An 11,613-nucleotide genomic window follows, 5' to 3' on the forward strand; every position below is an offset into this window, starting at 1 on the left:
GGGTAAAGCTGGATCCTAGCAAAACATAACACTCCAAAAAGAAGTCATATTTGACCTGAAAGATGGTAGGCATTTTCTTGTCCATCCTAACATAGGCCAAACCCAGGACAACCCTAGGCTCAAGCAAGTACGTCCTAACATGCAACTCTACTTGGAGTTTTGGCCTAAGCTTTATCCCTTTCACAAGGCGATGAGGCTCTCCTAAACTAAAAACAGAGAGGTAGTCAACAACCTAGCTTGATACAAGTATTCATAAGACTTCCTAGAATACATTTTAGGAGATCATTTACTGTCAAACTAACATTTTTACCAACCTCTCAATTCTAAAATTTTGGACAACAATAAATTTCGGACGAATAGCATTCAACATAAAAATGTAAAAGCTTAATTTAGCAGAAGATATAAAACAAAACCAGTATAAATAAGGCAACGTATATAATACCTTACAGTTAACTAATTTCAAGGGGGGGAAATTACAAAAGCAAAAGTTTACCGCAAAGCTGAACACAATCTTACCACATCTAAAAAAGATGAGTGTCAAAACCTTCCCAGTGAACTTTCAGCCATTATGTTGTCTGCTTCGCCGAAAAAAGGGAGGTTGAATTGAAAAAATCTATTATAGAAAAAGAAAAAAGAAATTCCACCAGAATAAAAATCAATTCTATCAAGTTTAAAAGAATTGTGATAGTATTAAGCATTGGACCGGGAACTATTAAAAGGTAACAAAAGGAAATTATTTTAGTATTAAAACTAGTGAAACAAAACATTTAAATGGCAATAACTTGGATAAAAATTTTCTTGAATTCCGGTTAGAAGAAATATAAATTCTTTAAGGCAAGGATATTGAACCTATAATATTATCATGAATTAAGAGGTTGGAAACAAGCCACCACAGGATGGAGATAAATTTCACCCCTTGCTAGTTAGGAGCAGTTCAATAGTCTTGACCAGAAGCTTATTCTTTACACCAACAATGGTTATCCTCTACCATGGAAGATCTGTCATAATCTAAGTCTTCAAAAGTTCACATAAAAGCTACCAAATACAAAAGCCATTGATCTTCCGCTTAAGGTTCTAATTTTTCTGCTTCTGGATTTCAATTGAATGACCAAGCAGGCTCCATTTTGATGTTCTTTCCATTTTAATGATCACTTCCACTAGTCAAACCATGCATAGATCCTCACGTTGAATTTATATCCTAGACTTACATAGATTACAGAGATCAAATGCTTTGGGCCCATAGGTTTAGCAATCTATAGTACAGACATTTTCCTAGAAACATAATACAGCGCATTAAGCAAACCTAGCTACAAATATGACAAGTAACTAAGGATATCCGTAATCCTTAACAAGTTGCATCATTAATTTGTTTTGGCATTAAAAATGTTTAACTGAGTAAATGCGGCGAGTTTTAAATACAACATATTTAAACATAAATGTGTATGCCCCTGTATATATTATTATTAGAAATCATGCAAAAGTCAAAACTGTTTTATTAAAAGTAGTACTGAGCACTAATATTTAGATAGATCACAGTACCTGAAGTGTACTTGAATTACAGAATATAAGAAGCATGTTTTCAGATATAACTAAATTTCAAATGCAACTTTAAAAACTATAAAACCTAGAAATTAATTATAAAAAGCATATGAAGCCACAATATGTACACTTGTTTACATCAATTTAAGAACAACCCCTCTCTTTTTGAAGGTAAGTGGCAACAATGGTTGGTAGAACAAAGGCATCTGGCAACGGAAAGATGTTGGCCAACAACCTTTTGTTATAGAAGAAAAACAAGTTGCAAAGGTTGCATGATTAATTCAACAACGAGGAAGGAAAAAATTGTTCAGTTAAATGCCAGTGTCAGAAAACGACTATAATCCTAAAACACCTAAACAAATTAAATTGAAAAAAAACAAAAAAGAAAGCTTGAGCCAGATGCAAGCAAAAGTGCACACATTGGATTTACGTTGGTTCAACCTAATAAACCTATGGATAAGAAAACACAATATAGATACATACATACTAAAATATACCATCTCAACAAAAGAAGCACTAGTTTAGAACATCCTGATATAGCAAAAATATTTTTAACTAGATAATGCTGCAGTCGCCACAAAATACTGAAAGTTCTAAAAGCAAAAGATATCATATTAGAAAATTATAAAAAAAAAAAACCAACAAACTTAACTGCCACTGAACGTCAGTTCCAAAAACCATCTCCATTAACATGGCAGCAACCTGAAATGACAGGACCAGCATAAACCACCCAGAAGTAGAAAAGAGGCAAGGGTGACTGACCTACATCACTAAGTGCCAAATACCAAACCGACAAACTCAATCCCAAGCCAGCAAGGGAACAACCACAATCTATGGGACAGCATATATCAAGACTTAATCTTATTTGAGCGGCTTTCAAATTTTGCATTCCTTGACTTGTTTGATTCATTGCGTAGGGAGTGATCACTGGTGGTTCTACAAAACAAATCAACATAAAAAATAAATAGATTTTTTACATGTAAGCAGATCAAGGTTTAGATACCACCATGCAAAATATGAAAATAGAAAACTTACTGTTTCTGTTTCTTCGCATTTTGTTTGATGATCGCAACCATATCCATAGCCATCTTCTGGTGCTCCCTTGTTTGTGAGTGCAGGTCCAAGCCTTCAACTGTTTCACAGTCGACTTTACAAATACGGCACCAACCCATGCTCACTGGTTTTCTCTTTCTCAAATTTTCAAATGAATCCATATCACCCTGAAAATACCATCAGTCAAAAATCGATCAAGAGAATAAACATACGGAACTCAATTATATACACTTCCCAAGCATGCATAGATTACGTTTGACCAGAAAAATGAGAAACATGATGAATGAACAGTATTTTTGTAAATCATAACCGACAAAAGTTAGAACAAAACCAACACTTAACTGTATAGATTCCACCATCAATAGGAAATTCTCGAAGCGAATAGCTGCTTCTAAATCCTGGCTCTCCAAGTCGTGGTTGACGGAAGTTTCCAGGCCCATCAAATTCTCCCATTTGTTCATGGCTAGAAAAATCACCAAAGCCAATAGGTCCTTCCATCCGCAACTGACCAGGCATGTTATTACGACCAAAATGTTCACCCCTTCTAAAGTGTGGAGGTCGAATATCTGGACCAAAATGCTCTGCCATGTGGTCAGAACTCTCGAATCCACCCCTATGTATATGCCCAGGAAAACCTGAAAATCTATCATTGAACCGGCGCTCCCTGCCATCTATCTCATCACCAGGATATCCTCCAAATCTGTGTGTGGAAATACCTGAGTATTCTCTTCCTGGACTTCTAGAGATAAAACCATCCATACGATGCCGACCATAGCCAGTAACTGTTCCAAGAAAATCTGGTCTGCCTAGAGTCTCTTCAGGAAGACCAACTGGTCTTTCTCCTGCATCATCAGGATGATATGGTGGCAAGAATCGAGAAGAACCAGAGCCAATCATAGGATCAAAATTCAGACCGCGAGGTTCCTTGTCATGAGCCCAAGGTCCTGCATCCTTGGCAAAACCATGAGGACCTCTATCAATAGATCTGGTTGATGAAAAGTAGCTCCCATATTTAGGAACAGGCTCAGTATCTAAATGAGAAGGCCTAGAAAATTGTTTAAGATCTTCGTCAAATTGTCCCTGATCAAAATTCAACACGTTTGCAGGACGCTGCTGAACCAAATGACCCTCAGGGCCATATGATGGTGCACCATGCGAGTCAAAAGCATTAAGAGATGGGGGACCAAATGGTGGATGTACAAGAGTTTCACCTTGAGGTATCCTAGGAGCACCAGAAACAGGACCTTGATTATAAGGCCCTTGAGGGCCATAACTAGGTCCTCTGCCAAAGGAAGGAGCAAAATTTTCAGGTGGAACTAAAGTCTGTCCAGGGCCCTGAGGCCTAACTTGACTGGGAGCAAGTCCTGGTGCTTGTGCATGTGAAGGCAGTCCTGGTGGAGGTGCTTGTAACATTGCAGAAGCAGCAGATTTTTGTTGGTTACTATTAGACCCATAAGGCATCTGTAGGGGCTGCTGCAGAAAGCTGCCAGGCTGCACCTGACTAGATGGAGGGATACCTGTAAATTCATTTCCAGTAGGACCTTTAGCAGTACCTTGATCTTGAGGTTGAATTCTTTCTCTCTGAATCTTCCCATTCTGTTCTTCACTAAGCTTAGCCTCCGGCAACGTGGGAGTTTTCAGCAAAGGGCCATCCTTAATTTTATTTTCTTCGACCTTTCGCTCAACATTGTCAACATCTTTCTGGTCCTCAATAGCCTCACCCTTGACCATATTCTTAGAAAAAGTATCTCTATTCAATACAAGATCTGTCCGTCTAGATTCTTGTGTCACCTTAGTAGATATATCAAACCCACTACTATTATCCCCGACATCACCAGCAGGTTTTTCATCTATAGATTTCATATCAGTATTGGATTTTGAAGAATTAGTCTTGACCACATCACCTCCAAGACTAGATGCCACATCCAACTCATTATCTTCCTTCTTAGCAAATCCCTGGGAAGATAAATCTGCTTTTTGCTCAGCCACATGTAAAGTACCATGATCTCCCGGCACCTCTGATATTGGCTGTGAATTTAATCCAGATTGATTGTTGGTTCTAAGCACATTATTCTGATAAGAAGATGGCTGGTTCACACCAAGCTGCATAGGTTTAACCAGCATACCAGGTGCAGACTGTGGATACGGCTGTGATTGTAGTCCATGATTTGGTGTCATAGGTCTCCCAGTAGGAGTAGGCGTTGGATAGGGCTGCACAGCATGCGATCCTGCAACATTTTGCTGCAGTTGTGGATAGGCATGAGGAGGCTGCAGAAAGGACGGAGGGGGACCTGGGGGGCGTAATTGTGATTGCAATGACTGTTGTTGCTGCACAAAAGGACCTTGCTGATGCATTTGAGGCTGAACCAAGCCCGTCGGTTGGGTTGACGGAGGTTGCTGCTGCATATATTGCTGAGACATAAGTGATGTGGGAGGCTGCATAACTGATTGCGTTTGAACTGAAAGCGGATGTTGAAGAGAATGATGATGAGCTTGTTGCAGCATAGGACCAGGTAAAGGCAACAAACCAGGCTGTTGTTGGTTTGGAATTTGAGCATGAGATTGGGGCGGGCGCATCTGAGGAGGTTGCTGAGGGTATGAATTCTGCATTTCAGCAGGATGTTGCTGTGGATGAAGGCCACCTTGTGCAGGCATGTGCATGGGATTTTGTGGTGTTACCAGCTGCATTTGCTGGTGAGGCTGTGATTGTGAATAAGACTGATGACCTGTCACAGCCTGGGCTGCAGGGTGCTGTGTCTGAGGCAACAAATTTGGATTCAAGGGCTGGCTTGGTTGAGGATGCGGCTGCAGCAGGGGCTGGGGCGGGGGAGGGGGCAGAGGCTGCAGCTGCTGCCCCTGTGGCTGAGCTTGTGAATGAGGTTGAGCTTGAGGAACAGGATGAAGCTGGGGCTGTGGTAGTTGAATCTGGGAATGATGTTGCTGATACTGAGGCATGAGCCCATGTTGCAGTTGAGGTTGAATAGTTTGGACCTGTGGATGAGGCTGAGCTTGAGTAAGTGGCTGAACCTGAGGCTGGGAATGGCCCTGGGATGTTGGGTAAGTTTGTGCTGGAATTTGAGAGTGTGGTGGCATCGTAAGGTGAGTTTGCTGCTGTTGATTGGCTTGTGCTTGGTTCTGAGGTTGAGCAGCCACAGGCACCTGAACAGATAAGTGTGAATGAGGCTGGGCCTGTGGTTGAGGTTGGGGTTGGGGTTGTGTCTGGGGGTACATTGGATTCTGTCCAGCCATTTGTGATGCATTAACCTGCAAAGGTTGCTGCTGTGGAAATGTCTGCTGTTGATATGGGTAGTATTGTTGATAATATGGATCATATCCAGAATACTGCTGGTAGTATTGCTGAGACTGTTGTTGAGACCACTGTTCTGAAGAAACCACAGCAACCTGGGAGGCAGCTTGAGACTGAGGATTTGGATTGGCCTGAGGATTGAAGCCCTGAACAGGTGTACTGGATGTTGTAGCTTGAGATGCCTGGGCCTGAGAAGCTACCTGAGTCTGATCAGCAGCTGCTGTGGTGCCTGAGGCTGAAATTTCCTGACCGCCCTCAGCCTGCTGTGCCTGAGGCTGCACCCTCTGTCGTTAAAAGTTTGATAAAAGTCAAACTTACCACAAATGTAAATAAAACACAGTCCAACGTCAACACAATGATTCAATGCACTCACAGGGCAATTTTGCGCATGTTCTTGAACTTGACGATGCACAATCTGAACACCACACCGATTACATACAACGGGAGAATTGCCAAATACACACCCAGAACAATGAGCTGTACATTCAGAAAGCGGACCCTGCCATGTGCAGCCACTCCTATGGTAGAGGCAATGAACACTGATCTTCCCAATGGTGTCAGCAAGTGCCTTATTTGACTCAACAAGCGGCTGTAATTTGGAGTAGAGGGAAAGGTCAATGAAAAGGAAACAATAATCTTAAGAATACAATAAGAATCAGTCAGCCCAGTGTACGAGACGTACCTTAGAATCTGCTTCTGTTACCAAGTAACCATCATAAGGACAAGCTCGAGTGGTGCTGACAACATATGTTAAACATGGTTTGCAGTAAAGATGGGTGCATTGCGATTGTAATGCTTCATTTGGGTAGACAAGTAAGCGACAAACAGGACAGAAGTATTCTCCGGCTAGAGATTGGATATTCAGTATGCACTCATTATCAAATCCCATTCTGTCCAAGAAATTTGTCTTCAATTCGCAACAAGCATCAATTTAATTAGCCTTTGAAGACAAAAAGAAATTAAAAAAAAATCACCATTTGCACAGTAGCAGCAGTAGTAAAATCAACAATGTGGCTATTAACAAAAACAATGCAGTTAAGAAGACAAGTTAAACAATCAAAATCTACAAACTGTGAGCAGAATAGATAAAGAAATTAATCAAATTTCACCAATCTTGGCCATTAATTAATGTTTTATCTGACAGAAATAATAACCCAAATAAATAAAAGCCAATCGAAAACGATAGTCTTGCTTATGTGAATCAGAAAGGAATATTCAGCATGAAAACCAACACAATATAAAGAAAAGCAAACATTTCCCCACTCATTTTTCAGTTTTGAAAATCATATAAGCAGCTGGAAAGGGAAGAGAAGATGGTATACCTAAAATTTATATCAGATTTCGATTCAACTCCCTGTTAATCCCTAACTGAAATCGCACCAGCAAGCCCAAATTAGCGGTTTTTAGAAAGTAATAAGAGAATAATAGTGATAAGGTAGAGTAAATAGAACGCCAAAGGTGTAAGGCACTGATAAGAATCTTACATTGGAGATGGCGAAGAGCGGCGGAGAGAGCGTGCGGGAGACGAAGAAAGACTGAAAAAACCTTAAGACTGGGAATATCGATTAAGGTTTTATATTTTTTTATAAAAAAAAAATACACAAATTAAAAGGAAAATAAATTCTACTGCCACAGCTAATTTGGTACTTTTTCATGCTAAAATCAATGTTATCTACAATGGGTTACATTAATTGAATTCAATTAAAAAAATAAAAGTTGAACTAGAATTGAATTTTATATATTTTTTAAATATTTTAAAATTATTAATCATTAATGTTATTTGAACCAAATAGATCAGTTAGAATAGAAATCAATGGTTAAAGATGCTCATCGTCTCAGTTGTGGCATGAGTTCAAGTTATACTAATTGCGTTTGTTATTTAAGTTATACTCTATTATTGTAATTTACCAAAAAAAACTTAAGTTAAAATCAAAACATTATTTATCTAAGTTTTTGGAACGCGAATTTGGTTTCAGTGTTTAAATTGATGCATAGATTTTTCGTAAACTACCTCGTTAATCATTCTAAAATTAAATCATTCTTATCTTAGTCACCTAAATTTCTATAAATATTTTAATGTAAATATTAAATAAAAAATTAAATAGATAATAATTTTCAAATTTAAGTTTAATTATGTAACATCCCGATTTTGGGCCTAGTCGGAACAGTGGTTTCGGGACTACAAATCCGATGAGGAAAATTTTATTTTTATTATATTTTTATGGTCTACAATTTTACAGAATGATTTCGTGAAAATTTCATTCGAAAATTTTGACGTTTGGGCACTCAATTTAGTTAAAAGAACTAAATCGTAAAAAGTAAAAAAGTTGAGTTCTACATGCTAGAGGTGTCCAATTGTTATGAAATTTTAAATTGGAGGTCCTTACATGGTAATTAGACCATTGGTTAAGTTGGTGGACAAAAATGGATATGGTTAGGCATGTTTCCAAAGTCATTAAGGGCATTTTGGTTATTTAATTTATTAAAATGAATTTAAAACAAAATTAAAAGCCAATTTTTGTCCATCTTCAACCTCTTGGCCGAAAATTGCATGGAGAAACCATGGCTAGTGTTTTTCAAGCTTCGAAGCTCGATTGTAAGTCCGTTCTAGCCCTATTTTTAATGATTTTAACGTTTTTGCAATCCATGTAACAAGATCTTTCTATTTCTACCATTAATTTGAGCTAGGGTTCATGTTTAAAAATTGATCATGTGTGACATGTATGCATTTTGATGTCTAATGGTAGAAAATGAGTGTTGGGTGTTAAATAAATGACTTTTACTAAGCGATTTTCGATGAAAACGTCCGAAAGAATCATTTTGTAAAAGTTGTAAAAATGGTATAAAAGGGGTGTTTTGATGAGAATTGTAGTTTGCTATAGCTATGAAAATGGTTCGTCTAGGCCTGTAGAGTGAGAAAATTGAATAAAAATCACTTTACGAGCCTAGGAGCAAAAGTGTAATTTCAACAAAGTTTAGGGGTAAAAATATAATTTTGAAAAAATATGATTTTTGGATCACATTAAATAATGTGACTAATAATTAGACTAAATGTCATATTATAGATCAAGGAAAATGACGATTGGACCTAGATCGGGTGAAAAATAGAAAATCGACGGTTAGGTTCTTTTTTGCTATTTTGGTGCCGAGGTAAGTTCGTGTGTCAATAATATTGCAATGATATATTTGAATTGAAAATTCTACATTATTATTGCATGAATGACATGATTTAATATATATTGAAAAGCGATGAAACAATAGTAAATAAAATTTGTAAGAACAATGATATATGTCTAGTAGCAAATGAAATGTTTGATGGTTCAATCATTGGTGGCTTGCTCTATAATAGCTGAATATATTGAGAATTTTATATAACATGATATTTTATCAACTTGGATAACTTGTGAAAGAGTGAAAAGGAAGGTAAGTCCATTTGTAAGTAAATACAATGTGTGAGGTATGTTAGTTGATCAAATGATGATTATATGATAAATGTACGCTCTTGACAAGGATATGAATTGAATGCTCAATGTATGGAAATTTATGAAACATTGACATGATTGATGATAAGAGGAAGAAAAATCTCGGTTGAATAAAATAGGATATTCGATAGATTCTTGAAAAGGAATTTATGGTAAAAAAGATCTAACCCGGACGGGTGATCTAATCCCTATATAGCCCTCCCGAAGAATATGTGTGAGCGGATTTAGCCCAGACGGGTAATCCAAATTAGGTTTTGAATTTAGCCTGGACTAGTAATTCAGATCCGATCTCATTTGAGTATATGCCGTTGTAGGGGATTTAGCCTAGACTGGTGATCCCGCTGTAAGAAAGGAGGTTCGCGAGAGTGTGCTTTTTAGAAAGGGAAAATATGAATTGACGGACATGAACTTATAAAGTGATCTAGCCTCCCGAAGAATATATGTGCAATATGGATTTAGCCTGGACGGGTAATCCGATTAGGGTCTGAATTTAGCCTAGACTGGTAATTCAGATCCGAGCTCATGAGAGTAATTGTCATTACAGGGGATTTAACCTGGGCTGGTAATTTCGATATTTACTCTATGAGTTTATGCTACGGGGGATTTAGCTTAGACTGGTAATCCTGCCATAAGATGCGAGGTTCGCGAGATTGCATACTTGAAATGATCAATTGTACGATTTGACGGTACATGGGATATCTATTGAAATTTCTGATAAAATTCAACGGGATTAATATGAGAAATGAATAAAAAGGGTTTTTGCCATGACAAAGTTATTTATGTTGTAAAATACTATTATGATGAATATGATTGCCACGTTTGGACGAGTGCTGGTGCTAAGAGATACCACAGGTACGTACTCGAAACCTACGAACGTGTGTTGGACATGGGAAGTGAAATGGACTTGTGGTAAGAATGAAAATAAATGAGTGATACATATGAGAATAATTTTTATGGCAATCTTATGATGATTATCATTTTGTTGCTCTAAAACTGTTTGGACAGCAGCAATAGTCCGACTTTGAAAATCCACCAAAAATTGTGGAAGTTGAATTAAAGGTTGAATTAAATATAAAATGAAAGCTTATTGAGTCTAGTTTCACATAGAATAAACAATATAAGCAACATAATTTAATATTATGAGATATTCGAATTCTTGTGAGACAAAGTTAGAATAAGTTCAGAATCCCCTGTTCTGACTTGGGAAAATCACTAGAAATTGTACAAAAATAATTACGGGTTAGAATTCATATGAATAAGTCCTTAATGAGTCTATTTTCAATAGAATTAGATGGAAACATTATCCGAATCCCGTACTAAGAGATAAATAAATATTCGTGAAGAAAGGTCTAAGCTATCAAATAGTGAAACATGTGAGTCTTTGAATAATAAACTATACTTATTGGCTAGACCAAATTTTTTTACAATTTTATGGTAAGAAGGTATGTGAGCCTAGTTTCTGGGAAAATTAGTGGTTCTTAATTTGGAGTCTCTTAGCTCTGGATATAAATAACCGTGACTTGAGAAAATAGCTTAACTGGAATTTGAATAAATAGAGAGGAATTGAAAAATAACATGTTAATATATTGCTTATTATTTTTCATGCGAGCTTACTAAGTATAAACCTTACTCCCTCCTTTCCATTTCTTTTGGTGTTGTCAGGTTGGCTCGGAGTTGGAGATCATCGGATGCAACATCACACTATCAAGCCAATACCTTTGGAATATTGTTACATATGTTAGAATTATCAAGTGAGTGGCATGTATGGAGACCTAGTTTTATGACATGTGTTATTATGATTTGGCCAAATGTATTGGCCTATTTTGAGCTATTGTATGTGGACGTGAGATGTGGCTCATATTGATTATGGCTTGTAAGTCTAACTAGTCATGTTATGATTTATTGCTTATGATACGAAGATATGATTATGTTTGTTTGTCATGCATGGTTGGCAATATGCCATGTGTGTTGAATGCATGTTTTATGACCATGAATTAAATGTGTAATATGGAGATAAAATAATAATGTTTTGAACATGGAAGTTTGATGATAAGTTGAAATAAATTGGCACAAGGATAACTATGGTATGACTAGTCTTGGTTTACTGTGAGAATGTGTAACACATGCGTGTTGATAAGTAAATGAAATGTTTGTATCATAATTGAGGATGTTGAATGCCATTGGATCCATGTATATGAGTGTGCATGTAAGGGTGACAAAAAGGCTTGGAAA

At 37.3% G+C, this 11,613-nt stretch overlaps 1 protein-coding gene across 8 annotated transcripts; it reads right to left on the reverse strand.

Moving 5' to 3' along the window:
- Window positions 1-362: 362 nt before the first annotated feature.
- LOC108481275 (uncharacterized) lies at window positions 363-7,546 on the reverse strand. 8 transcript variants are annotated; one of them, XR_008281731.1, is made up of 9 exons: window positions 7,384-7,546; window positions 7,222-7,267; window positions 6,582-6,806; window positions 6,273-6,488; window positions 2,935-6,183; window positions 2,575-2,759; window positions 2,306-2,475; window positions 2,192-2,241; window positions 363-613 (listed from the first exon to the last, which is right to left on the reverse strand). XR_008281731.1 is itself a non-coding variant. In XM_053027223.1 (7 exons), the coding sequence occupies exons 3-7, from the start codon at window positions 6,786-6,788 to the stop codon at window positions 2,388-2,390; spliced, it is 3,936 nt and encodes a 1,311-aa protein (XP_052883183.1). In that variant the 5' UTR covers window positions 6,789-6,806; window positions 7,222-7,267; window positions 7,384-7,545; the 3' UTR covers window positions 2,060-2,387. The 8 variants fall into 8 exon arrangements, 3 of the variants coding, with proteins under 3 accessions (XP_052883183.1, XP_052883180.1, XP_052883182.1); XR_008281732.1 differs by having other exon boundaries at window positions 6,582-6,839; XR_008281727.1 differs by having other exon boundaries at window positions 2,192-2,475; window positions 6,582-6,839; window positions 7,384-7,545.
- Window positions 7,547-11,613: the final 4,067 nt, after the last annotated feature.

This window comes from Gossypium arboreum, chromosome 1 (assembly GCF_025698485.1).
Source record: "Gossypium arboreum isolate Shixiya-1 chromosome 1, ASM2569848v2, whole genome shotgun sequence".
Classification (NCBI taxonomy): domain Eukaryota; kingdom Viridiplantae; phylum Streptophyta; class Magnoliopsida; order Malvales; family Malvaceae; genus Gossypium; species Gossypium arboreum.

What these genes read in the sequence shown, in the direction of transcription:
- LOC108481275 (XM_053027220.1), bottom strand. Translation starts at nt 6,788, where the DNA reads ATGGGATTTGATAATGAGTGCATACTGAATATCCAATCTCTAGCCGGA. An exon ending in TAACAGAAGCAGATTCTAAG is followed by an intron (nt 6,489 to 6,581) that starts GTACGTCTCGTA and finishes TCCAAATTACAG; the next exon opens with CCGCTTGTTGAGTCAAATAA. An exon ending in AATGCGAAGAAACAGAAACA is followed by an intron (nt 2,476 to 2,574) that starts GTAAGTTTTCTA and finishes TTTGTTTTGTAG; the next exon opens with AACCACCAGTGATCACTCCC.